Source organism: Osmia bicornis, chromosome 6, assembly GCF_907164935.1.
Source record: "Osmia bicornis bicornis chromosome 6, iOsmBic2.1, whole genome shotgun sequence".
NCBI lineage: Eukaryota > Metazoa > Arthropoda > Insecta > Hymenoptera > Megachilidae > Osmia > Osmia bicornis.
The window spans coordinates 9731580-9759270 of NC_060221.1; the positions used below are offsets into that span (position 1 = coordinate 9731580).

At 31.6% G+C, this 27691-nt stretch overlaps 2 protein-coding genes across 4 annotated transcripts in view; one reads left to right on the forward strand and one right to left on the reverse strand.

Moving 5' to 3' along the window:
- Window positions 1-1231: 1231 nt before the first annotated feature.
- The window catches only part of LOC114880964 (fructose-bisphosphate aldolase), a 28621-nt gene continuing 2161 nt past the window's right edge, over window positions 1232-27691 (reverse strand). The window contains exons 1-6 of one of the 3 annotated variants that reach the window (XM_029197521.2): window positions 15216-15654; window positions 4849-5058; window positions 3841-4284; window positions 3134-3487; window positions 2564-2687; window positions 2293-2384 (exon numbers count right to left, since the gene is read on the reverse strand). In XM_029197521.2, coding sequence (XP_029053354.1) covers window positions 2592-2687; window positions 3134-3487; window positions 3841-4284; window positions 4849-5055 — 1101 coding nt within the window. In that variant the 5' untranslated portion in view covers window positions 5056-5058; window positions 15216-15654 and the 3' untranslated portion in view covers window positions 2293-2384; window positions 2564-2591. Of the gene's footprint in view, window positions 2385-2563; window positions 2688-3133; window positions 3488-3840; window positions 4285-4848; window positions 5059-15215; window positions 15655-27691 lie in introns of those variants that run through there. The other 2 variants (XM_029197520.2, XM_029197522.2) reach the window with 2 other exon arrangements.
- LOC114877526 (gamma-aminobutyric acid receptor alpha-like) overlaps window positions 18542-27691 on the forward strand; it is a 130398-nt gene continuing 121248 nt past the window's right edge. Inside the window, exon 1 of the mRNA XM_046286293.1 lies at window positions 18542-19102. The gene's annotated coding sequence lies outside the window, so the exon portion shown is untranslated. The remainder of the gene's footprint in view (window positions 19103-27691) is intronic.

Below are 27691 nucleotides of genomic sequence, written 5' to 3' on the forward strand. Positions count from 1 at the left end.
AATTATTCAAGGAAATTGAAAATACTAATTTACATAAGTACGTATTTGTATTACATATTCCAAAAGGAATTGTTTTGCAACGACTGCTTATTGTTAAAATGAATATAATTGTTCATAATTTCTTTAAACTACTAATATTATCATAAAATTAGGGATAATAAACTCACCCATATTGTCTGCTTCGTAAATATGCCTCGTAATCCATGTAATGAACAGTATTGATACTAAGAATTTAATTGAACAGCAAAACTTTTTGAAAAAGTGCAACGAAGTATGTAAAAGCCGGTACTTCCCGCCGAAAAAACTAATTCTCCAGTGTCAACTGTATCTAGTGTTCTCTTACGACGAGTTAAGGAACTAGTTTCTTGCTTCAGTCACGGACAATTGGCGCGAAATTTTACGAAAGATGATCGTATTGATCGTTCTGTGCACATTTTAAACTATCGTGTAAAATAATATGTAAACTGAAGTGAACTTTTTTACTCCAAACTGTTATACTTGGAGTGAATTGCATATATGAAGATTATCGTTGCAGGTAAAATAACATAATTTTGAATGCCTCATATTTCTTTTAACAAAAATGCAAATGTTAGCAATTTATACACGAATATCAGAGAAATAACATTTTTTTTTCTGTAATCATCTTCTGTGTTTTTTTTTATTGTTAAGAAATATTGATTATTATTTTTGTATTATTATTTAACTATTTTGCTATCAAATTACAATTCAACTAAAACGGCAAAACATTTGAAATTAATTTAGAAAGAGTAGTTTCACAAATACATAGAGTGTCCCAGGTAATGGTGTCAGCTATAGCTCTAAACAGTCTAAACAGAGACATGAAAGGGCCTAACAATAAGCCTCTCCCTAGAATAGTTTTCAAACTAATTAATTTTCAACCCAAATACCTTAACAGTACGAACAGCATTTTATTTCTTTTAATAATAGTAATACTAAATTTCCTCTGATAATCGAAAATATTGTGTTTATTATCTAAAGAGACATTTAATGTTTGCAAACCTTAAATTATTACTGAATTTAATTGAAATTAATTTCAATTATGACCACACAGCAACGAAAACTATTTTAATAGTAGATAAATATCAAAGCTTTCCTCATATAGTTATAATTGATACAAAGGAATTTCAACGATTAATATTTCATTATTAACATTACACCGAATTAGAAGTCAATGTACTCGGACAGGCGTTGAAATAAAAAACACATTAAATACCCTCCACAGTGTATTTGGTGACCTAGATTACAATGAAAATAGTAGATATAACATCGATGTACGAGATACTTTTCAATACGTTACTTAAATATCTATTAATAAGATACACATATTGTATAAGTAGATGACATAATATTACTTCATAATATTCGACTCATTCGCTAACAAACAACATTTAATATGTATCTTTACTTTATCTTTTTTTTTCTGTTTTTCTTGTATCTTTTTTTTTATACACGTAGAATATAATAACGACATTGACAATATATATAATATATATATCTGCTTTTTATTGTAGTATTACAGAATATAATAACGCGTGCGTGATTCGAATGTCGCGAAATCTGTTCACGATTGAAATAAAGCATCTCTTCCTGATTAATATCGCCTATTAGGCTCGTATGAGTACACGTTGACCATGTTCTCCCAATCATTATCAATATTTGCTCGTCAGAGGTTCTCGCGACGAGCTTGGAACGACACGCACGATGAAGATACACGTTAAACACTCTTCGTCGCTTTACATAATCCTAGCGAAATACAGGGATAAGGATGAAAGTCAAAGGAAAAATGGATAGCGCAGGAGAAAAATAGAAAGCAAGAAGAGTAAAAATCGTTCATATTTAGCTTTTCTTGAAATGATTAGGAGTCAATCATGGTCAACGACGTCGGGCAGACATTTCATGATCCTGAGTACATATAAGATTTGATCTCGCATTGAAACACAACACATTCTTTAGCTACTGTATACGTTGAAAAGCATTAAAATCTGATTGATTAAAATCACGTGGAAATGTGCCAATTATCGCGACAGGTTAAAATTGAATCGATTTCCGTTCACTGATCGTGTTAAATGTAAAACTATACAGCGACTGTGCGAATGCATTGTGTTTCGAGTGTTTCAAGTGTTTCGAATTGCCTTGAGTCTTCATTCGTTTTTCATCTTCACTGTCGATGGTAATGTTTTCATGCCAGCAACGGTGATCGGCGTTGGCGATGTTCCACGAACGATCTAATTGTCTAACGGAAATCCTTATCGATGTGCTAGAAATTAATTTTAATACGCATGGTTTGCGACGAAAAGTGCGGCATCACCGGCAGCTCCCGTCACGCCACCTGCGTACTTGCCAAGTGCCGATTCACTGTTAGCCTATAAACAGAAAATTATACTTATTAGATGTTATTCTTTTTAACGTTTGACATAGTTAGTTATACTAGATGTTATTGACAACCATTGCTGATTTAAATTACAAACATTAATTCAATCACATAACTGTTAGTATTACAAAGTAAAAGAATAAGAAATAAATGTAGAAACTAAATACTTACTATGTATAGTAATAAGAAAAGTAAGAGTTTAATAGGCATGAGATTTCACATGGAGAGAAACATTTGCAGCTGCGCTGACAATGCTGCCAGCAACGTATTTGCCTTGGGAAGCTGCACTATTGGCCTAAATGAGCACACAATGTACAGACATGCAAAAATAAATGATAAAACAGAAAGAGAAAAATAAATAAATCAAGAGACTAACTAAAACTAAGACTAAAATCTAAAACATAAGAATAACTTCTAAAACGTAATACTATGGAAGCTACAATTAAATGAATGGAATGTGTGAAGAAGTAACAGATGCAGAGAAAAATAATAACAAGATACATACAAAAAATAAATTTAAAAAAAAGTAATTCAGTCAAAATTCATGCAAAAAATTAATAAAAAATAAAACAAAAAGTTTTATTCACGAATATCAGTTGAAATAATGAAACATAAATAAAAAACAATTACGTTAGTACACAACAGTGTATAATAAAAAAAAATTTTTTTAAAACAGAAACTATTCTAAAATTAAAACAATAGAAAACTTAAGGAAACCTGAGATGTTGGTATTAAAGTTACCTTAGCCCTCTTGATAAGTTCTTGTTGGCCAGCATTAATTTGTTCCTTCTTGCCTCCCCATGCACGGAGGACAGAAGCCTGGAGAGCACGACCATAACTGAAGGTCAGTGCCCAAGGTTTGTTGGCTGGGAACTTGTTGATGGCGTCCAAGTTCACAGATGCCTCCTCCTCAGATTGTCCACCGCTAAGGAAGGTGATACCAGGTACTGCAGGTGGCACAGTGCGCAACAAAGCAGTCACTGTGGCAGCTGCAATCTCTTGAGGAGTAGCTTTCTTGGGGCAGCTCTGACCTGGGGTAACCATGTTTGGTTTCAGCAGGGTTCCCTCAAGGTACACATGATGGTCATTGAGTGCCTAGAAAATGTATCATGGAATTTAAATAAATATAAAGAATAAAGTTTACTTAACTATAAAAGGATTGAAATACAAAGTAAGAAAATATATACAAATGAAACCAATTATAATTTTAGATGCAACACCAAGAATGGAAGAAAAATGTATAGCAAACACAAAGTTTGAGTGTTACTAGATCAATATACCACTTTAATTTCATCTTCCAACATCTTTTTTATTATTTTAAAGTTACAATTTATATCAATGACTCAAAACACTTTACATGTCACTATTTATGAAGCAATGAGCTCAAAATGGTTTCAACCGAATTAATTTCAAATCAATGCAACTAATGTGCAAATTGCTACACCCACCTTGTAAACGGCGGCCAGAACTTCCTCTGTAACCGCTTGGCAACGAGCAAGGTCGTGGTCACCATCAGGCAAAATTTCAGGCTCGACGATGGGTACGATCCTGGCACTCTGGCAGATGGAAGCGTAACGAGCCAAAACATTGGCGTTTTCCAAGATAGCCAGTTTGCTCGGGGTGTCTTTCTTGATCTTCAACACACAACGCCACTTAGCGAAGTGGCATCCATCCTTTTTGTACTGGATGCAACGTTCCTGAAGACCGTCGAGACCTTGGGTCGTGCACTCGTCGTTGGTGCCAAAGAGTGGCACGACACCCGTGTCGACCTTGATACCGGGGAGGATGTTACGTTGCTTCAAAAGCTCAACGAAGGGTGTTCCATCATCGGCTTTCTGGTAGAGAGTCTCGTGGAACAAGATGACACCGGAGATGTGCTGGCCAATAACGTCCTAAATTGATGGAATAAAAGAAATCGTCAGTCAGAGGGAATAAATTAATTACTTGGTTGGAAACTAATCAAGAGGTCCTTGCTCTTTATGTTTCAGTAAGATGATTATTAAACTGAATAATTTGAGAAATTTGATGATAAAATTAATAGATCAAAGCATGGGAATGGCACTTCTGAAAATTGCTGAAATCTCATTTATCATTTATCTTGAACGAGTAATCAAAGGAAATCCTTAATTAAATTATCCTTTGGAAGAACCATTGGTTACAACCACAGATTTAATGGAAATTATGTAATCAGATAAATTAAAAAGCATCTAAACATATTAGAATAAAGATTTATTTTCCTTAAATTTATCGTTTAGGAGACAATTGAAAACAACTAAATCATTAAAACAGAAAAACTAATTCTAATTCTATAGTTATTCTAATTATTATTGAATTCTTCGCTCTTAAATTTGTTATGCAAAAGGTGATTATCTTCTTTTTATTTTAAATTTCTACTACATTGTTAAGTTTCGAATTACACAATAATAAAAATGGAAGTTGACGTTAATAGACTATACCTTTGCAGAGGTGAAAAGAAGTTGTCTGTATGCTTTACGATTTTCTTCAGTGTTTTCAACATTGATGTCCTTTAAACGTTTGCCAATTGTTGTTGTCGATTCATCAGCAGCTAGGATTCCCTTTCCTGGTGCCACGATTTGCTGGGCAATGTTTTTGAGTTCTTGTTTCAGCTCAGGTTCGAGCTTATCGTACTTTTCCGCAACCATTTTCTGCAACACAAATAACATTTAAAGTTAAAGCACTGTTTTAAAAGAATTCATTTTTTTCAAATAATATCACTAACTCATTTGGTTCTTCCTTATGTAATTTGTTCATTTTGACTAAAAAGGTATCAGGCTATAAAGATTTCAAGATGGATCACTGTACGCTATAATTGGCTATTAGTTATTGTATATTAAAATCATTAATAAACGGTTTATGTAATTGTTTTCATGAAACTTCTAATTTCTAACTGATATATAATAAATACTATTTTATTATATTTTTATTTCATCAAATCATATCACACTTTCTATGCTTCGAAATTTGCAATTTTATGTCTTGTCCAAAGAATCGTTTAGAAAAAATCAGTTTACGAGATGTCTTGTTTGTGAATATGAAGGGGTTAAGAAAACATGATCTGTAAGTTACGATTTTGTAATTTACTTGAAATATATGTACCTAATATACGTAACGAATTTTAAGTGCAATGTTAAAATTTCAAAATTGATTTTTTAATTTATTTATTAAACTGTAATGTTGATGAATAGCTTATAAAATGAATATCAAATAAACTTCATTATTCCTGTAGAATTTTTCTAATAGGTATAGAGTATTTTAGAAATGCTCTTTTTCCGATTAGTATACAATTAAATTGGAAAACGGTATTTTGTTAAAAATGCCTTTTTCCAGTAAACTCTTTTTCTTATTTATTAAATTATTTCACTATTGCATTAGCAATTTATGGATACGTATAATTTAATCTGTATATTTACAGAAGTTCCTCAATTCTACCACCCTTAGTTCAATTTTCCTAATCAACATTTCAAACTACATCAGAAAAATTAATAAAGGAATTTTGTAATTCAAATAAATTAAGTAAATTAAAGCATGTAAAATATTTTATCTTTTCTTAAAAGTTGAAAAATATTTTCAAATATCTTGAAAAATGAAAGATGATAAATAGGACGGTTTAACTAAAGTGGACAGAATTGCAGTTGCTTTAGAGAACCTCATTTTGCTTTATTTCGCATCAAGCGTAACAAAGTAGTTACACAGACAATGTTGAAAGAAATATTGTCAGGGAATATTGGAAAATTCTTGGCAACATCTTTTCTCATTTCTCGCCGCAAAGGCCTCGTTATTTATTAAATCCGCGTTGGTGGACTGTAGAATTTCAAGTTCAAAGACTACAGCTGGAACTCTTTTAAGCCGAGCCTTTCGACGCTGCACAAGGCATTGTGCACATGAAATATCAAATGTCCACTAAGGCTTCCGTCGGCGTAATTGAATTTCACAGTCTCCCATCAACGTCAATATTTCATAAAAAGAAAATGTTAGTTTGACCCATTTCTCCACCTTCGTTGGTTCCACTGCTTTGATACCGAGCTAATAGGCCGCTATATTCGTAACTAATATGACGCGAGGGTCGCCGATGTAGCATACATCATTTATAGTTATATTAAGGCACGAAGAAACCTTTAATAGAGACAACTTGTTCGTTCGTTCAGGCTGATGGATGAAGTTTATAATTGCTGATAAATAATGCTTTGCAGCCTGCACAATTCATTAAGTAATTAGTCTATAACGTGACTATGGTAATGAGAATTATTAACACTTTAACAGTTGTATATTTTGTAAAATTGATGACTTGCAATTGCAAAAGTTATTGATAGAAAATTGTATTTCAGAGTTTGATTGAACTTTACTCTCGGGCATACAAAATTATTGACGTATTTTGTATTCGACGAGAAAAATTCAAGTTTTACCTTTGGGAATTCATCTGTTTAAAAATACATATATAAAAATCATCATTTTTAACGTACTTTCCAGGTTAGTTTGACGCCATATTGACTTCTCTTTGTAATTTGATTGGCCCGCACAGACGAGCATCAAAATGATGTCGAAAAACTAACCTAATCTGACTCAATACGTACGAAACACATCTATGTATAGTCATTTGAGTTATTTCACCAAAATTTATAGTTTTGAATTTTTCTCATCGAATAGTATTAAAATGTATAAACAGAAAATTAATAAGTTTGTTTGCCCCAAAGTAAAGTTCAGTCTAGAGCTTCATTTAGTATACGCCGTGAAATTACTAATTTTCAAATTACAAGTAACATCTAATTGAGCAGATGGAAATAAGGCGAAGAATAGTAGTGTGAAGACACAGCGACCATTAAAGTGTCAAGTAATAAAACTGTAACATAACTGATAATGCGAAATAACATGAAAGCGTTAATTATATCTGTTCTAAGTTAAACTGGCTGAATAACAATGAAAGTTTTTAAAAAATTTAAAAACTTGCTGAAGCAACTTGTACGACTTTTCAGGCTGATGAGTAAAGTTTATAATTACGAATAAATAATTTTCTGCACCTCATAAACTTCATTAAGTAATCAATGTATAATATAAGTTTGGTAATGAGAAACAGTGTAGAAACGTTAATTAACTTTTTATGTTGAAATAGTTAAAGAGAATCTACAATAACATTAGTAATTCTTTTACAATTTGTATTACTGTAGAAAGATTAATTATTGTCATTTTAATTATGTAATATTACTCGCTCGTTGTTACAAGCATAGCACTTTAAAATCATACCGAGTAATTTTTTAAGAGGTGATTTAAAAAAAGGTTTCAGCAAACCAGTGGAAGAGCTCTGCAAAGAAACCAAGTGTTCTTACATCCTTTTCGGTTTATAATCTCTTAATTAAGACTTCTGAAATTTCACTCAGCTGATAAGATTTATGTATTCACGACTTTCTTGAACATTTTACTTCAAAACTGGTCAAATTCTACTGCAGAGAAATAAAAAATTTAATGCTACTAGGATAAAAAATTATTCATTTCAGTGATGTTTACTTGAATAGAGCATTGTAATTTACGGAATACTAATAAATAATTCTGTAAAAAATTATAATTTTCCAAATAATTTTAGCAAATATTGAATTTTGGCAGATAACAGCTTCGGTTAGCAATAAAAGTTACTTTATCTTGTAATTAATAATTACTTTATCTAAACGATGATAGAATTAATTTAAAGATATCCATTATTCAATTATAACTTCAAAGATAAATAATTGATAATCTTTATCAAATAAATTGACTTCATTCATAGAACTCATTTTATAGCTTTTGTCACCTGTTAAAAAAATAACACTGACGTTTCTTTATTTTTTTAATTCAATTGATCAACGTTAATTTGACATGTCGAATGGCACAACAGAATCAGTCATAGATAAGACGGCACGCGATAATATAGATTATTATGGGATTAATTTTCTAATCTGATGACTGAATTCTATTTCCAATTATTAGTACAATTATGTATATACTCATGTTTAGAAATTTCCTACTGTCCTCCTTCAATTTATTTTAATTACCTTGTTAAATTATAATGTTCAGAATTAAATCTTAACTTTCTAATTAATGTAACATTACTGTTATTAAACATTTCTTTCTTTCTTCTATTTATAATCAGTTGATAAATACTGAATTTGCTCTGCTGGTTATCTTTGACCGATATGGCAGTTAATGTGTTAATTAATGAGTCGTAAAAATCATCGGTAATCAGCAAATATAATACAATCGAATTATTATAAAAAGAAAACAAAATTCTTAGTAGCATTAATATTGTACTTTTAGTTTTAGATTAAATAAATGTAACTTTATCAGCCTACATCATAATCATAATACGTATATTCTACTTTGTATATTCATCCTTATTGTGACACTCGACGTGTTAAAAAATTAGAAAATTACTAAAATTAACTAAGTAAGTAGAGGGTAAGCACCCCCCCCCCCCCCCCACGTGGACTGGCCCCCTCACTATTTAAAAATTATAAGATCCTAAAGTTCTTAAATTCTAAAATTCTAAGACACTAAGGCTCTAAAATACTAAGATTAAAATATTAAAAAATTCTAATATTCTTCTACTATTATGTGGACCTGATCCACCTCAAAATTATTCCTACTTACGCCAATGCGCAAAACACGAAAAGTATTCAATCAAACACCCAAACACTAACATGCCTAATGTGAAAAATATTTTGATCAATAACAAAAATAACCAAGGAAGTACGAGAATTATCTAGTCTAATGTGTGAAATTAACAGTATTCTATTCAAAGTATTCCATCTAATTAAAAAAGCGTTACGTCATATGCAACAAATATTCAGCACAACGTAAAAAGTATTCTCTTAAACACGAAAAATATTCCGTTAAACAAAAATTCTCGGCCCAAAAAAGCAAAGCAGGGTACTAAAAGCGTTGGAAGTGTTTTCCAATGGACCTTAATCAGTGCACCCAATACTCTTGTTGCACGACAAAATGAAAAACATCTCGTATACTGTGTCTTCATTGCTAGAAGACACTCCAACCGTAAATGGAAGTCAATTTATCTTACTAGAGTGTAAGGTGCAATATAGTGAACATTAATCTTCATCCGCGAGATAACATTTGAAGAATAAATTTACGAAGGCAGGTGGTAAGACAAATTATCAAGAGTGTCGTAAAAAGTCTCATAGGTGTTCGTCTGTGTAAATGGAGCTTATAAGGGGTAGCTTCTTGATAACTGGTCGACTTTATGGGAGTTTGACAGCCCGTCTGAGTACAGGAATAAAAGACTTAACTAATGATACATGTCTCTTTGTGAGATATAAAATTATTCCCTTATAATCGTATTCCTTGTAATAAAAAAAAGATAATAATTATCAGTCGTAGATTTCTAACTCGTTCATCATTTAATCTTCATATCTTGACCTAAGAATGATAGTTTCTTTTTTAAGCCTTATGTTAATAATAGGATACCCATTTCCACCTTGAGGTTAAAAAACATATTATATTTCTATGAGAATATTTTAAAATCTCTATAGATTTCTATGTTAATAATAAAATACCTATCTCTACTTTGACATTAACAATTTTATTATGTACCTATTACGATATCTATTTTAAAATCCCTAAAGATCCCTATTCTTCGAAGAATTTTACGTTCACATCCGTTTTCTAGATAATGATTTTTATAGAAATCAAAATCAGAAAATAACAGTTTCTGAAAATATTCTATTTCTTAGAAAAAAGAGTTTTCTAATTTCTTAATAGGGGTGTCAATTGACTTTTCTGATCCCCCTAGCCCTAGATTGGTTTCAAACATGTTCATATGTTTATTCTACAATTGTAATACTAAAATACCTATATGAAATAAAATATACTTAAATGAAATATAAAAAGTTAGGAATATGGTGTATTTATTTATTACGGTGCGTTATAATTGCAAGTATTTAGAATGCAATCGCTTCATTGTTCAATTTAAACTTTCTACTTGCTACCTTGCGTAATTATTATGATATTAATGCTATTTAAGACGTTTTAAATTTTTCATTTAATTATAAAATTATATTAAATTGTACCCCCCCTCCCCCAAATTTGTTCACGCGTCTAGTACTCTATTCTAAGTTATTCATGTACAAAAAAGTTCTATTATGCAGGACATCATTTTATAGAAAATTGCATAACATATCTTTTTGCATTATAAACAAGTAATTAAACAGTAGATCCCCGCCTAAAAAGGGGAAAAGTGTTATAAGGAAATCTGCTACATTTGTTTATAGTGCCCATTAAATTTTGGATGATTTCCATTCTACGTATATTTATTTATAAAATAGCATTTCGTTAATTATGGAAACGAAAACGATAAATTTGGAGAAATTCATAATGATCAATATGCGTAACCACAAACTGGTAATCAATTTTAACGTCACAGTAGTTTGTAGTTGCAAGTCATGTCTTCGTCCAAATTAACAAAACAATACTTAGTTTGTGACAAAAGAGAAAATTAATGAGTTTTGGAAAAATATCAACACGAAATTGTATAGAACAACCGTCGACATTTTGATTAGTTATATATGGATTAATGTTTTGGACAATAAAAAGATAAAGTATTTATTAAATTTTGAATGGAAAATAACTTCTGATAGATAATAGAATAGAATGAATTTTAAATAGTACTTTTGTATTAAATACAGAGAAATAAGAAATTGTTTAAGAACTTTAATTGCGTAAAGAAAGTAATTCCATAAAATAAATTTTATTGAAAGATACATTGTCCTTCGATGTGACGATAAATGAAATACTTATGAAATATGATGTTAAAAATTATGTAATGCGATAAGTCATAAATCTTTACACCTATACCTACTACGAAATTATCATAAATTGATTTCCTTTGACTTAAAGCGATTACTTTTATTATACAACATGATGTTACGAAAGCTCGGTGTTAAAATGTGCAAAATTAGATATTTCGCGAACATGATTTATTCTTTTAACATTAAAGCCTATTTTCATTCTCTCAATATAAAAAAAATACCAGTGGCCCTTTATCGCTAAAAAAAATGTGTCGAACAGTTTTTCGAGTAGGCATTGCATCGTATTTGAATTTCATCAAAATCGAGTGGAGGACACTTGTAACCCTTAACGCTTTGACCGCCAGAGTACAAAAAGTCATATCTAGTCAAACACACAATGAATCACTGAAAATATTAAGGATTAACTTTTTAACACTATTCTATTTTACATTATCAGTGTAATTTTAATGGTGTATTTAGAGTGTTTTGTTCCTTAATCCTCGGACGGCGAGCCATAGAGAGAGCTCAAATTTTAATTTAATTTTGTATTTCATATTATTTTCATTTTTTAAATTTTACAGTGTTCCTTTAAAATTATTCTTGTTTTGTTTAAAAATTATATATTCAACTTTAGGTTAATATCCTTGTACATGTTTTGTAGGTTTGGGTCTTGATTTTTTTAAATTCCGCTGTTCAAGAATTAGTTATTTAACCTTATTAAATTCCTAATGACGGTCATCGATAAAAACCTTTCATGGTTATAATTTTTTGCTTTTTCTCTACTACGTATTTGTACCAGCTATTTTTATAAAGTTGCCTATTTGCTATACCTACTTTTATTAATAAATACTTGTAGTGATATAAATAAGTAATCACTTTAACTACCCGTTTACTTGTATTTTAATTTATAATACATAGAAACTATTATATTAAAAATAACATGTTTCCGGTCTCTGGAAATTAATGAATTAATATTCCTTATTAATGAGGCTTTTAAATCAAGATAATAATTATCCTTTAACATTTCTATCTGTGTTTTAATGTTAAATTCCTACGTTTAAGTAAAAATCCTAAGTCTTATTGAAATTTAAGGACACAAAAAAAATGATTTTACCTAGCCAAATAATTAAGGCAATAAACTCAATATGATTATTTAACGTCATTATACTTCAGTTACCAGCAGAAAAATAAGTCATACCTTATTTTATTCGTTTATTTACGTAGAATTTCTACTTTCATTCAGCATGCGACATACACCAGAATGTTATAAATTACACGATGCAGACGGGAGTTACAAGATCGATAAAACGGATGCAGTGAAAGTCTCCATTCAACAGCGATCGTAAACAAGCACCGGAACACGCGTGTACATAGACTGCAAATTATCATAATTACGTTACAATCTCAATTAACATGAAATTTACCTGATGCACGAATTGATTTTCTACTATTCGTGCGGAACTGTGACAAACACCTCTATATTGATAATAATTAGACTGCGGGTATTTATGCAAATACATACAGTGGCTCACAAAAGTATTAACGTACCGTTTATAACGGAATAGCTTTTATTAAAATTGGATTAAATCACTTGAGATTTTTTGAGAAACTATAAAAATTAATTTACTAACTGATCGCGTGCAATCTAGGCTTTCTTCGATTCAGGCAAAATGTAAAAAAACTTAACTTTTGAACAGCGAGGCCTAGGTCAATTGTGAGCCAAACTTACAAAGTATGTACTAGGATTTTATCCTAAAGTTGAATTTATGACTTTTTAACGAAAGAGTTTCATATGAAACACAAAATTAAATTAAAATCGTGGCTTTCTTCATGGTTCGCCGTTTGAGGATTAACCAATACCCAGCGTTGGATTAAGGGAAGGTCTGAGGGGAGCTACTCCCCCGGCCTCACTTTAAGGGCCCCCTTTTAAGTCTTCCACTTATTAGATAAAAAAATATTGAATGAAATTTTGTTTACTATTGCTTTTCTCTCTTTACAATTAAATGTTATTTAATTTTATTTAAAATAGCTTTCAATTTCAACCAAAGAGCTCCTGAAGGTTTGATAGCCCCAGAGTCCCAGCAACCTTAATCCGATCTGTCACTGTTCTAATTCATTCTTGTGTGTGACATATAAGGGTAAAAGAGTCTACATGGCCCTTTTAAATTATCATTTATTAAAATCTCTATTACAGCACCTGATAGATATATGGTTCAATTGAATTGACGATATCCAAAAATGTCTGGACGAATTTATTGATTCGAAACCACCGTATTTCTATCCCAACGAAATTCGTAAACTGCCAGAACAATGGCGAAAGGTCATCGATAATAATGGAGAATATTTTGATCGTTAAAGCCTTTCGGTTCCTTTGAATAAAACTTTGATTTTGTTTGAAGATAGAAAAGAATTTACATGTAATATATAACGTTGGAGAAGATTATTTATATATTAATACAGAGTAACAGAAAAACTCGATTTGTTTATCTAAACTATTTCAGCTTAAAAAACAATTAATAGTTCAACCTTAATACAGTTAGGTTGTTAATGGTAATATTTGATTTCTGACTCATTGTGAATCTTTTTCATCAAACTGTTACTATATTGATAAAATTTTCAACTATAAAACACTTGATAAAGTATGAAATATATGGAAAAATATTTTTATAAATAGATTCAAAACTAGCTCAAAAGGTATCATAACTAATAACCTAAAGACAATGAAGCCAAAATATCAACTATTCCTTAACCTGAATAAATACAAAATTATATACAGTTCGAATGTTCACTGTAAAAATTTATCAAATTATAATTCAATAACCTAGAATTATAAAATCAGTCACATATGAAATCAGGCACAAAGCATTCACTGTATAGAATTATTCATACCACAAAAGATGTACCAACTCGTGTGTTAATGCAGTGTCAGCTGCAAGATAAAACGTTTCTTCCTTGCAAATAGAATAAAATGAAGGCTAACGAAACCGGTAGCAGCTCAACTCGAATCTTATAACGACGTTATAACTGATCGACTAACGGAGGTCTTTATTCCTTAAGAAAAATCCGGTTCAGTCAGTTGGTTTCGAACCAGCGGATTCAGGGGGTTGCAAAAAGGCGGGAAGGATGGATAGGGAAGTTAAAATCGATGAAAGGCTGGCCGACGATTAACAGTATCCTTAACTCATCTTCCAACGCCAACCATAGACCGACGATGCGATACCGTTCTCAGGATACAATAACGGCAATAATGAGTCTCTTTCGTGTCACGTCGATGGTAATCACGATAACGATAATGACTTGCTAAATTGATACGGCGTCGCTAATGGTACTCTAGTTTTAATGCGCCCGAACGAACATCGAAGAATCACGAAACAATCAAGAACTTCATCGGTTTAGATACTTTCGGATATTAATTTTTTAATCAAACAATAGCTTTTTTTCCTTCCTACAAAACAGAACCATATTCTAGAAAGACGATCTTTCTGTTATTTCTTTAATATCTTTATCTTTCTGAAAATCAATAATATACAAGGAGAAAGAAAGAAATTTCACATAAAATATATATATATTTATCATATTACCAGCTTCAACATAGAGCTAGTTAACCCTTGAACAGTGGGGTCTGGGTCAATCGAGACCCAAATTTATGAAACATATACAAGGGCATTAAACTAAAGTGAATATTGCAAGAATATATTGCAAAAATAATTTTGAAAGGAACAGTGTAAAACTTAGGAAATGAAAATAATGTAAAATATAAAATTAAATTAAAATTAGGGCTTTCTCCATGGTACGCCGTCCGAGGGTTAAAACGAAATGCAACATTTATTAGAGAATAGGAAGATTTTAGAAACGTTCGTAAAGGATTAGGCGGCAAAGGGTTGCGTAGAAAGGTATCGTGCAAAGTAGCAATTCATCATCTTCCAGAACGGATGCAGGGTATATCTACGTAAATATCTACGTACGAGTGAATCAAAGGAACTTAGAAAAGGGAAACAAGGATGATTATCGGTTTTCGAATCCCTCTACTGTCTTACCTTTTCACCAAATGATGCAGCGTTGATCGTAAACAAAGCTGATTTCACGACTCGCGTATCACGGCACACGTATATACAGTGTTAATAAATATAATGACGGTAATAATAGTAACGTTAATAATAAGAATAATAACAACGAGAATAATACGTTTCTTTGGTGTTACTCAGTCCGCTAAATATAGGTTCTGGTATCTGGAGTGAATTTAGTATACGCTTTACGATATAATAGTTGTACCATCTCTTAATATCACTGACAATATACGAGAGATTTAGATAGATAAAAGGGCGAAGGCAAAAAAGTAAACCGATTCGCTGCGACACAACGTTCCCTCGGCTACGCTGGTAACGGTTGGGTCCAGCCGAGAGGACCCTGTTTGCCGTTTCAACTACATCTTTGCGGCTCGTCGAAAAGAAAACAGCGCCGGGTCGCGTGTCCCGTACGAGCACGAGACGACGACTGGTTTTATCCGGCCAGTTCGCCCCGTCCAAGAGGCGGCAGGGGTACCTGGCTGCAGTGCAGTGTCGTAACTGCAAAACAGGGGGGTAGTTGCTACACTCTCTCTCTCTTTCTCTCTCTCCTCTCTTTTCTATCCCCCTTCGCCTCTGTCTCCACCACCCTTCTTTATACGAGTGTCTTTCCCTCTCTGTCTCTACCCTTTCTTCGGATCTCCCTCTACTCGCATTGTTTCACCCACACCAGCATCCTCTCCCTCTCTTCTTTTACCTGACGACTCTCTTCCTATTTCCCTGTCGGTCTCTTTCCCTACCGCTGTCTCGCTCCGTCCCAGCTACCAAACCACCCTGTCTTCCGCCATCGGCGCTGCCTGCCGCCCATACAGCGTGGAACTAGGGAGTGGGCTAGCCGCAATGCAGCACGCGCAGACGTTCTCGAGACTACGCCTGTATTATTCCCCTGCGCACCCTGAATTCGTGACCTGAGACATCGGCATCGCCACGCGAGATCCGTACTCGTGTCGCCGGGGGTAGACGTTCCGCCGTACTCCTAAGGATGCCTGTTACCAACCACCTATCTTCGACGCGGCACCGAGATAGCCGTTGCGCTGCGCTATTTGCCTTTTCGATTTAATCGTAATGGCTCAGCTGGAACGACGATAACTGACGATTCGACGTTACAAAACTATTGGCTAGCGATGGAGTTAGAGAGGAATAGTTTGGAGATGACGTGGCTCGATGTCTCACTGTCTTTCAGAAATAACATCGCTTTGAAGGGGCTACCCACCGAGTTGGATGATGCCTCTGATAAGGCATTGAGGACAGTGCAGCACTTACTTCAGAATCTTCATAACGATCCTCTACCGTTGCAACTAGGTTCATTAGAAAGCCGAGAACCGAAAAGTGTAAAATAATGAGTATTGCAACAAACTGAGCAGTGAAAGCTTCAATTTATAGACAAAAACAGTAGTTTGCTCAATGCCCTTTGTATGAGATTACATAAAACTTTTGCTCTTACACTTTCTTGTCCTCTTAAACATTACAATTATTGCTATCCATGAATCGTATGTAACGCAAACTATACTTCTATAAATATATACTGCCCCTTATAGACCTTCCTCCTACTCGACCCAACACTTATAGCACTATAACAAAAAAAAGAAACACAATTCCATACCCCCACAATCCTGACCTATTCTAACCCATTTGTATTAATAACATATTTATATAGACTAGACATGTCAGTGCTAAAAGAAGACAATAACCAAAGTGTTAGAACCGTAGACATTGCAGGATCTGAGATCAGGAGCACAGAATCAGCTTCAACTGAACGCATCTCGTTTTCTGCATAATCGTTTAAATAAATCATTTTTATACACAGTAGTCTAACCTTTTTCGTTCGTCAATGCGATCATTGCGAACTCTGCCATTTACATAGCAATCTCTGATCACTCGGCCGATTACGTAGAATAAAGTAAATTTCGCTCGATCGATCAGAGATTGATTATCACAATTTGCCTAACTTCTGATTGAGTTTTCCCTAGTTTCTCAATCATCTGATAAACGAATAACAAACATGCCTGCCTGTTAGAAAATTAGCCACAATGAGAGGAATCGACGATGTTCCGTAAATAATCTAAAGGGTTTTGGCACGGTACGCAGAATTAAGGGAACGTTTAGGCAACTTGTTAGGTAAATGAAGGCACGATGGAAGTTGTAGCTGGTTGGTAGTTCGAAGTCACGTAAAGTTACGTGAATGGTGTTGTTTGCTCTGTTCTGCGACAATTGTCCTAGGTACACTATTATTCTAATGAAGGTTAATTTTTTTCCAGCAAAGAAAACTTACTCCTAACAGAACAGGTAATTAATCTTCTGCGATCCATTTGTTCTGCAAGTTAGATTCTGTTTATCGATAGATTTCATTTATTTGTAACCCATCTCTGATAATGAGAGTCTCGCAACTGACTCAAATTTTAATCAACTTTTACATATTGATAGATCACATTATTGAATATAGAAGGTCAATAGTTTAAAAGATACTCATAGGGTTTGTTTAACATAAATCAATCGGTTAGAATTTTAGAATCCTAAAATCTTAGAATGGTGAGAGGACCACTCCACGTTTGGAAAGAGGGACAAGCCCATAGTTAGTTACATCCTACTTATTGTTAGTTACACCAATCAGTAGCATTATTATTTTTTTAGGTTAAGTTAAGTGTACTCTTTTCTGTACTCTTTTTTCGACTCCAAAAAATGACTCTTCAAAGAAAACAGCTTTCTTTTATTGTCTAACTAACAACAGTCTGTCTTTCTTTATAAAATAGTAAGTACACATAAGGTACTATCGGCGTTCTAACATTAAATATCTTTTAAATTATTATTGATTGCCTACACCCAAAACCGTATAATAATAATATGCCGTATAATCATATGCAAAAGCTCATTAAAATCTGAGTGAGCCAAATGAGAAGTGCTCTTGTAAGTAAGGACTATAGTGAGTACTTTAGAATTCTGGATAATACCTAGAGTTAAGAATAGAAAAGCTATCTTTTTTTAGATCTTTCAAAGTTTATAAATATTTTAGCTTTTAAAAGGCTGTATGATATAAAAGTCCTAAGACTTTTAACACCAATTGGGATATTTTGCAAAATGCCTCAAAAGTAATAATTTTGCAAAATAAGAAAGAAATTCACAAACAAAGATTCTTAGCTTCTAGTTAGCTATTTATAGGGTGCTACCATTAGAGTAGTTAGCACCAGGGATGAATTGGCCATCAGGATTTCATGAAAATTCAATTGATTACAATTAGGGTCCGTCATGTCATTATTCTCTCCAGAAACATTTAAGTTTCAGTCCGCCCTTATACAGTACTATTAGATACTAGCTATTCTGACCCAAGCATTTATCGGTTTGCACGTTCATAAGAGATAGTTAGCGCCTTATCACTAGACTATAGTGATAATCGAAGAGGTGGACATTATGATTTTGCAGAATTATTATCTTTGGTGTTCCTATTAACCGTGTGGGAGCCCAAAGGTTGTGCACCTATTAGATGATCGCGAAGCAAATTTGTGAAAAATTTCTTACGAATCTGTAGATGTACAAAGGCACGCAAAAGGGCTGACGTGAACAAAACGCTTTAAAGCTCCCACGTTTTCCTTTCCCTCAAGTGCGTCTCTGAATGGGTAACATAGAAAACGTCTCCTTTTATTTTAGAAAGCATTTACGATTCCCCCGTGCGATGGAGGGTACTCTTGAAGAATGCATGGAAATGAAAGTCACGATTCGGGAGAAATATGGCAGAAAGGCGTGTAGGTGAAAGCTTTTTGGCCGCGTAAATGATAAAGAAGCTGCTCACTAGGGACTGGAAGGCCTGAAAATTTCACGGAGGCGGAAGCAAGTTTCTGTCGCTGAAGTTTCAGTGAAAAAGCCACGTAAGTAGATCGCACGTATCCGTAATTGATTGAACCTTTTGTTGCAATGGCGTAGCCAGCAAGCCACGTATCTTTCTTTGTACTGGACGAGATAGTTTTTGTTGCGAGACGACATTTGTAAAGTACATGTCAAACTTTTGAAAAATCTCAATAGCTAAAGAAGACAATTTTCTCTTGAACAAGTTTGAAGGGGACGTGAATTTATGACTCTGAATACTACAGGTCTATAAGGTTTTGGATGAATACAAATAGTTTGGGGAAAATCATTGGCGTAACTAGGATTTTATTCTAGGGTGGACCAGGTACATTAAGAATTTAGAAATTTTTGAATGGATTTTTACAATTTTGAGATGTCTGAATTCTGAAATTTTTTACTTCTGAAATTCTGGAATTTTTGAATTGGGATACTTTTAACTTCTAAATTTTGGAATTTTGAAAGTTTAGAATGATGAGGGTGCTGATCCCCACTTTTGGGACCCCTACTCTGAACCCTATCTAGTTAAATTAAAGATAGTCTTTAATTTTCCAATCTCTCATTAGCTAAAACAAGTTTTTTTATTCTCTTGTCTATGCTCTAAGCAAAAAAGTCATCCCATACAATACTAATTCCCTGCGCATACGCAGAACGTTATATAGAGTTAAGTCAATTAGCGGGGAATTTTTGAACTCTATAATGAACACTGTAAATTGATAGAATATTTGAAATTTATTTTGATACTTGAAATAATTTTCAAATCATCTATGAATGCTTGTCTCAAGCAAATATTGCAAGTACATTCTTGTGAGACTGTAGAACCATCGCAAGGGTAAATTGAGGTGGTAGACAAATATCGCGCAATCGTCGGTGAACGTAGAATACGTGTATTTATTTTACGAATTTACTGAAAAACCACAAGAACATCTAACTATGTTTGAATAATTTACGCAATTTCCATTTCGCATGAAATTTCGCTTTATGTACACATGTACACACATACCTACACGTAGAACGTAATATTTTAGACACGCGACAGCGTGCGCAATCCATGCTTAAAATTCATTTCGTTACCTCACACTTGGCGTAAAACGGACCAGATAGACCTATTCAAATGAATGTTTTAATGGTCATGTTCTTCTAACAATAACGAAATGTTAGAATTTTTCCGACATATTTGTCAATCATGTTTCAAATAAAATAGTTTAGTGTAACACGAATAACATCTACTCTGCAACTATGAAAAACTTTCCACGTCGCAGAATTTCATTTGAAGGAACGAACAGGATCCAATTAACGCGTTCAACACAGCGCGACGCGAGTCAATTGCTTAAAATCAACCTCAATATAAAGGGTGTTCACCCTACGTTATACTCGGTTTTCAATTATTTGCATCAATATAATAATAAAAATAATTAACCAAAATTTATTTATGTTAAATGGAAAGCATAATCTTTCTAATATTAGATGTACAAATTAATTCGGTGCCTGTAGCATTACGTGTGCTCAATTACTATTTTAATTACTATTTAATTACTAATAAATACAAGAACAGTTTAAATATATTAAATTAATCTAATCTTGTTAAGATTATTTACAGAATAAGCTCATAATGCTAAAAATTAGAAAAGTATAAGTACAAATACTGTAACGTTGCAAGTAATTGTAGAATGGTTTAAAAATATAAAATATCAAAAGATACAATTTTTTTTATTTATAAACGATATTTAGTGTGTATTAGTTTTGAAAAATGCAGAAGTGATGAGCTTAATTCCAAAATTAATAGAAAATGAAAAAACGAGAAAAGATTAAATATACTATAAAAATTATAAAACAAACGCGTATTTTTAATTAAAGTACTGAAAATCTATATATAAATAGATGATTACTAAAACAAATAAGAAGAAATGCTAACAAAAATGTATGATACAAACAGAAATATTGTTTTGAAGAAGAAAAATATGGAATGATGAAAACAAATATGAGTTATGACAAGTAAAAAGTAGATGACAAGAGTGAAGATCTCATAAAGCATTCAAGGAACAATTCATCACATCCACTGTAAAGTTTCGTGAAGGATCCTTGATGGTTTGAGAATGTTTTTCATAGAAAGGCGTTGGAACTGTAGTATTTATAAAGTTACTGACATTATTATTCAGATGCATCATCTCTGAATTTCCTGCTTCGTATAAACAAGGATTATATGAATTTCGTGTTATTTATATTTTGAAAGTATTAATCATTAGTTTTAGTTCATAATTACATAAACAATTTCTTCTGAACATAGTACTTATCACTCACAATTGACATTAATGAGCACTACCACTTTAAAATTTAATAATAAATGAGCATTAAAAGCAGCAATTTTAATTTTTAATTTCCCTCTAATTATAACATATCTAATTTTTAAATCAAAGGTATGTTAGTCAATTTTCTGTCAACTATTAATAGTATTAAAAAGCTTATTAATAACCTTCAAGCAAATAAAGTTAATAATACTATTTATTTTTATAATTTTGTCTTTAAATCTCAAAACTGTGTTTTAACACATAATAAATATATTCCACAAACTTCTTAGACTTAATAAATAAATATTATACATAAATAATGATACATAAATATATCATAAATATTAAAAAATAAACATTTGAATACATGAATATTATTAAGGAGAAATTGTTTATGGGCTTACAAACTACCATCAATGGCTAACATTTACATAACATAAAAATAAAGTTTATGGTCACACCAATGGAACCTATATATTTTATTCAATTTACATAATATCTATCTTCATTATTTATTACTTATTCAATCAATTTTGTCCTTAATTCGAACGACGCTACGTTACGACACAAATGTAAACAAAGCATAGTAATTATTCATATAAAAAATACGTATTTGAAAGAGAGCACATAGTTATATAAAATATACAAACATTAGAAAATCACCTCACATTTACAATTGTAGCTAAAATGGAATAAGTTAATATCAATTATGTCGTACTTGTGTTTTTTGTTAAATTTAATGCCATTATTTAAATACTTTTAGGTATAAACTGTAAAGTATTTATGAATCCAACACAATTTTCATAAATCGAATATTCGTTATCTTTATATCAGTCTCGAAATAAGGGAATGTCTATGGGCGGCTAAAAAATATTGAATGAAATCTTTTTTCTATTATTGCCTTTTTTCTTTACGATTAAATTTTTTTTAATCTTATTTAGAAAAAATTTCAATTTTTAAACCAAGGTTATGAACCAAGGAGGTCAAAGGCTTCGTAGCTACGGGCCCCAGAAATCATAATCCGCTCTTGCTTTGTATAATCATATATTCTATATAAAATATATACTCTGTTTTACATAAATAATTTCAGTACTGTGTGATTTCTGTATATTTCAAACTTAAAAGAAACGGCGTTTGAATATTGCAAATAAAAGCATCCATTCGTACATAATGTTTCGAAGATTTTGATGTCACGGCTTCGATGAGCACCAAAAATAACATGAGAATTGGACTAAATTAGAATTATTGGTTAAGCCATCACGCGTGATGTCTTAACCCTCAGTATTGGATGAAGCAATAATAAAATTTTTGTTTTTATATCCGTAAAGAAATATTAGATATTTATTTTACTGGATAGTTTAGGTTATTAAATTATACTGGTAAATGTAAATTTATTGTATAATTAAGAAATTATTATTCTTTATCTATACAAATATCACAGTTTCAACTCAATATAAAATAGATTCAATGTTTCATAAAGGTTAAACATTTGAAAGTAACTATAATTAAATTAATAAAAATGAATAATGATTATCAAGAAATGTTTAACAAGTCATTCAATCCCTTGGTAATTCCAATAAATTTTTCAAACACGTAATCTTTCTTAAATAAACTACCTTAAAATAAACAAGGAACTTCTGATTTAAATATTATCAAGTATTTAGTGGATATTAGCCCATGTTGTACAAAAAATTATTTAGAAAATCCAACTGAAAATTTTTAATAAAGATACTTCCAGTTAAATATATACATATAATATACATATATTAAATCTTGCATCAAACATAAAAAATTGAAATTTTCATTTTAATTTTGGATGTGAAATTAACACGTTCAAACCGAATTGGATAAATCTACTCATCGTTGAGGGGTGACGAGATTTAAACCTACATCCTGGGCCCAAATCTGGTAATTTGAAACTTAGTGAATTCGATTAACACGAGAATAAAGTATTTGACCCAGCATTCGTCAGTTTTTTAATCACAAGTGTAATTTACGTATTGTAATTCAAATTTTTCTCCGACTCCGTTTTGAATGCGGTCTCGGTGTTTTAAGGCGATAACGTAATTTTTGCAATCGTATGTAAATACCGTTCAGTAAGTCATCACGACAGGGCGTGATAAGGCTGTTTACCAAGGAGACGGATACTGCATATACATATCTGAAAAATGCAACCTCGTTTCATAATGAAAAGTACCACCCCTTGCCGTTATTATGTTATCAATAAATTGCGATTCATTGACCCGTATCTTGGCGTCTAAGCAATCGGTATCTCGTACCCACCCAGCCAGAATAAAGTCTTCGTTTCATTAAATCAAACGAATCTTTCAATATCCTTCAAACGTTTACAACTTTACGAGCTTATAAACACAGTGTTCTCCTCGTCTAAAATAAGCTCATTTGAGATCGGTCAAAAGTACTCGTTAATTAACTCTGTTCGATTATGTACTCAAGTGGAACATCAGAAATAGAACTCTTAATTATCTGATTTATTGCCGTATAAAAATACTTGATTTAACAAGATGTACAAGTATTCGATAATACGAGCTGTTATTTTTTTAAGTGGTATCATTGACATAATTATGTAGGGGTCAGGGTGGACTTGGCTCCCCCAAAAATCTGGACTGGTCCCGTCCTAAAAATATGGACCTTCACCATTCTACAATTTTAAGATTACAAAATTCCAGAATTCAAAAATTTTTTACTTTCAAATTTTTCAAATTTCAAATTACCAAATTACTAAACTCCCGGATTTCTAAAATTCGAGATTTCCAGAATTTCAAATTTTCAGATGCCTGAAATTCTGGAAGTACAACATTTTTTAATTTCTAACGGTTCTGATCCACTCTAGAAAAAATTCTAGTAATGCAAATGGTATTTTCTCTGTTTCATTTGAAATATAAATTAAAATTTTGTATTTATCACATCTTTTAAATTTTTAATTTTTTAAAACTATTTTAAATCTATTTTCTAAAAGTAGTGACGTAGCAAAATTAAACATATTTTAAATTCTAATATTTTCAAATAAGATAGAATGTAACACATTGAGTATCTTAAAATATTTAAAAAATTAAAATTTTCTACTCCAAGAAAAAACACGATTCATATAAAAATATATATTTTTTCTATTGTAACAATTAATCGTATTATCTTTCATAATAATGATTCTTACAGTGCTTTTGAAAAATCTGAAATTCTGTTTATTCCATATTTTCTATTTCTTTCAAAATTTAGAAAAAACATTATATACAGAATAAAGTTTTTCATCTCAATTCTTCAATATTTATCTCAAAAATTTTATCGTTTATGAACAGCAAAGAAATATTGTTATAGTAATTCTTATCCTCTTGTTTTAACAATCACGATGATAAATATTTTATTCGTGTTAGTCTTTTGCACAATCATGTAAGAACTCGTAAACAGGCTATAATCTTTGAAACGTTCGTTGATAAACATTTCAATATTTCACGGGATATGGAAAATTTTCATTTACGAATCTCTCAGAATTTGGAAAGATTAAGTAATGTAAATCATAAGAAGAAGAACATTCCATTATAAATAGTGATATCAATTCATACGCAATTTTATAGCCTGAAAGAAGCAAATATGCAAGATTTGTGGCAAAAGAAAAACATTCAGTTCTTTTCTTGTTTTCTTTAAACAAGTTATCATATTACATCCAATAACTATAGAATCTTGTTCAAAATCCCCATTTTTCATTAGAAAATTACTAAAATCATTCTCCCTAAAGCATTGATAGTAGAAACACATGATAATATGCATCTTCAAAGACGTTTGAAATTGATTTTAGAAACTAAGGCTTCAATTTTCTGTCTCATATTAGTTCAGAATATGTGTCCTTTCCTGGTGTTTTAATTACTTAAAAAATTAACTACCATAAAGCTCACCGTTGACCGGTATCGTGGATTTACTGTGATTAAATAAATAAAAGAGGAAAAAATTCAAGAAGATTTTAAGTAGAATTAATATTAAGTTAGATAAAAAAAAAATGATATATTTATAATCTGAATAAATTGAAATTCTAACGTCCTAAACTACACATGACTATTATCACTATCTCAATAACGAGTTCACTGCATTAAATTCAGCGATCATCAGAGACCCCTGTGTGGCAATAAATATATCGACAAAAGCAAACGACTTTAGAATATTCACGAAATACAAATATCATTGAATTACCAGCAGTTTTGCAAAAAGTGTATACACATTCTCTGATCGCAGCCACTAAAAAAGTCATCTGCGCAGCGACTCTAACTTGTCGGCGGACGGTCAATAACAGCCGCATAATTTTGCTGCGGTTAAAGGTCCGTTCATACTTACAGACACTAAACGCGCCAGACACAATTTCCATAATAAAAAAATAGAGAAGCTAAGAGATTCTTGCACAGAGAATTTTAAACTAGCACTAACAAAATATCATTTGTAAGAATGTCGCGCTGACACGGGCCATATCTGTATGGCAACGTTAAATATGCAAATCTCATATCATAATGTATTACCTAATGGGTAAATGGACCATACTTTATTGAGAAATACAAGAATATAGTTATTTAAAATGTCAACTTTTAGCGAGTAATACACTGTACAATTTCTAAAATAGAATAATAAACTTAACCTAACGTAATATAATCTACATAATAGAAGATACGAGATAATCGATAGAGTTTTATTTATCATACATTGAAAAGTTACTAATTCCTGAATTATAATTTGTATCTAATAATACAAAAAGATAATTAGTAAATGTTGTAAAAAATTCCAATTTTAGCAATCTTACATCACTAATATAATACTAACGCTATTCAAAATTCGTTTTCTCTTTCTATTAATTATATTAATTATACAACTATACAAAATTTGAAACACAGTCAACGTGTGTCGATCAAGTTATACGTCTGATACATACATATGTACAATGTCTGTAGGTGTGAACGAACCTTAATCAGTAATGGATAAGTGAACACGCATGCGCGATCATGTACGCTTTATTTGACTCGTGGCATTCAAACAAGGTGAACGTCACAGCAATGCACACCTGGGAACGACCGCTGACATAACCTCAAACTCTCTCGGTGTGCGATACAGTTCACGGGATTTATTCTCGGTATGCTACTCGACTCGATAATAAAGATAATTAGTGGATGCGAAACAGTAGATGGGGTACGATCGTGTAATCAAGATTCTAGTTCCGTGATGAGGTTCAATTGAAAGGTGACGTCAGAATGCTCGTGACGCGTTAACTATCGAACGCTGACACATCAACTGCCGTAGTGAAAAAATCACAGTGTACATATTATGATACATTATAAAACTGGAATTGTTCAAAATATGATCGCTTCATTTTACAGTTTAAACTTTTTACTTGCTAATATATTATTGATACTGTTTAACATTTTTTAACTTTCTCTTGTAGTTATTTGATTATATGTATATTCGTAGTGCTAATCACCAATGACCCCTGTGACGTCAACGTGATAATGTGACACGTGATGGTGCTCAGTGATCGATTGTCATATTGTATAATTGAAATTTGGAATTATTGTATGTTATATTCTTGTGAAAGGTGTTTCACAAGGCGTTTCAAAGGTGAAACAACTGTTTCGTCAGACGGAAGTTATTTGTTGTAGATAACATTGAATTCTAAAATTTTATTTTTCTCTTGAATGTTTAATAAAGGATTAATTTATCGCGATTACTATAGTATGAACTTTATTAGGGGAGATTTATATTTACGATCTTTCTATTTTTTCCCTTTTTCTCTGTCATATCAAATACTTATTTGTGAGCAATTTATGGTTTCATTTATCGTGTGTAGATACGCGCGCACAACGCATTTTTCATGCGGGAATGTTAACAATTTAAAAATATATTGATAATGGGCGTAAAAGAATATTAAACTTCAAGAACATAATTATAATATTTTATGAGAAAAAGAGAAGCACAATAAGAAGAAAAATGAAATGTGGTGAATTGTTACTATTTATATTCAGTATATTTCACTATTTTACAGACGTAAAATTGTTAATACAAATGGTTATTTATGTATAATACATGATATATTTAATTTTAACTCTATGTAATACTTTCATACAAATAATAAAGTATACGCTTATCAGTATTATTTAATTAAATCAATTAATTTAACGATAGGATTTATTATCTGGGCCAGTTGTAGTGAATGATAAATAATGTTTCATAAATGCTTTGCTTTACGATTCTCTTTTAATGATTAAATAATCTAAAACTATATTTTAAAATTTTATAAATTAGATTTAAAAGTGTTTCAAAAAAACTTTTATTATGTTG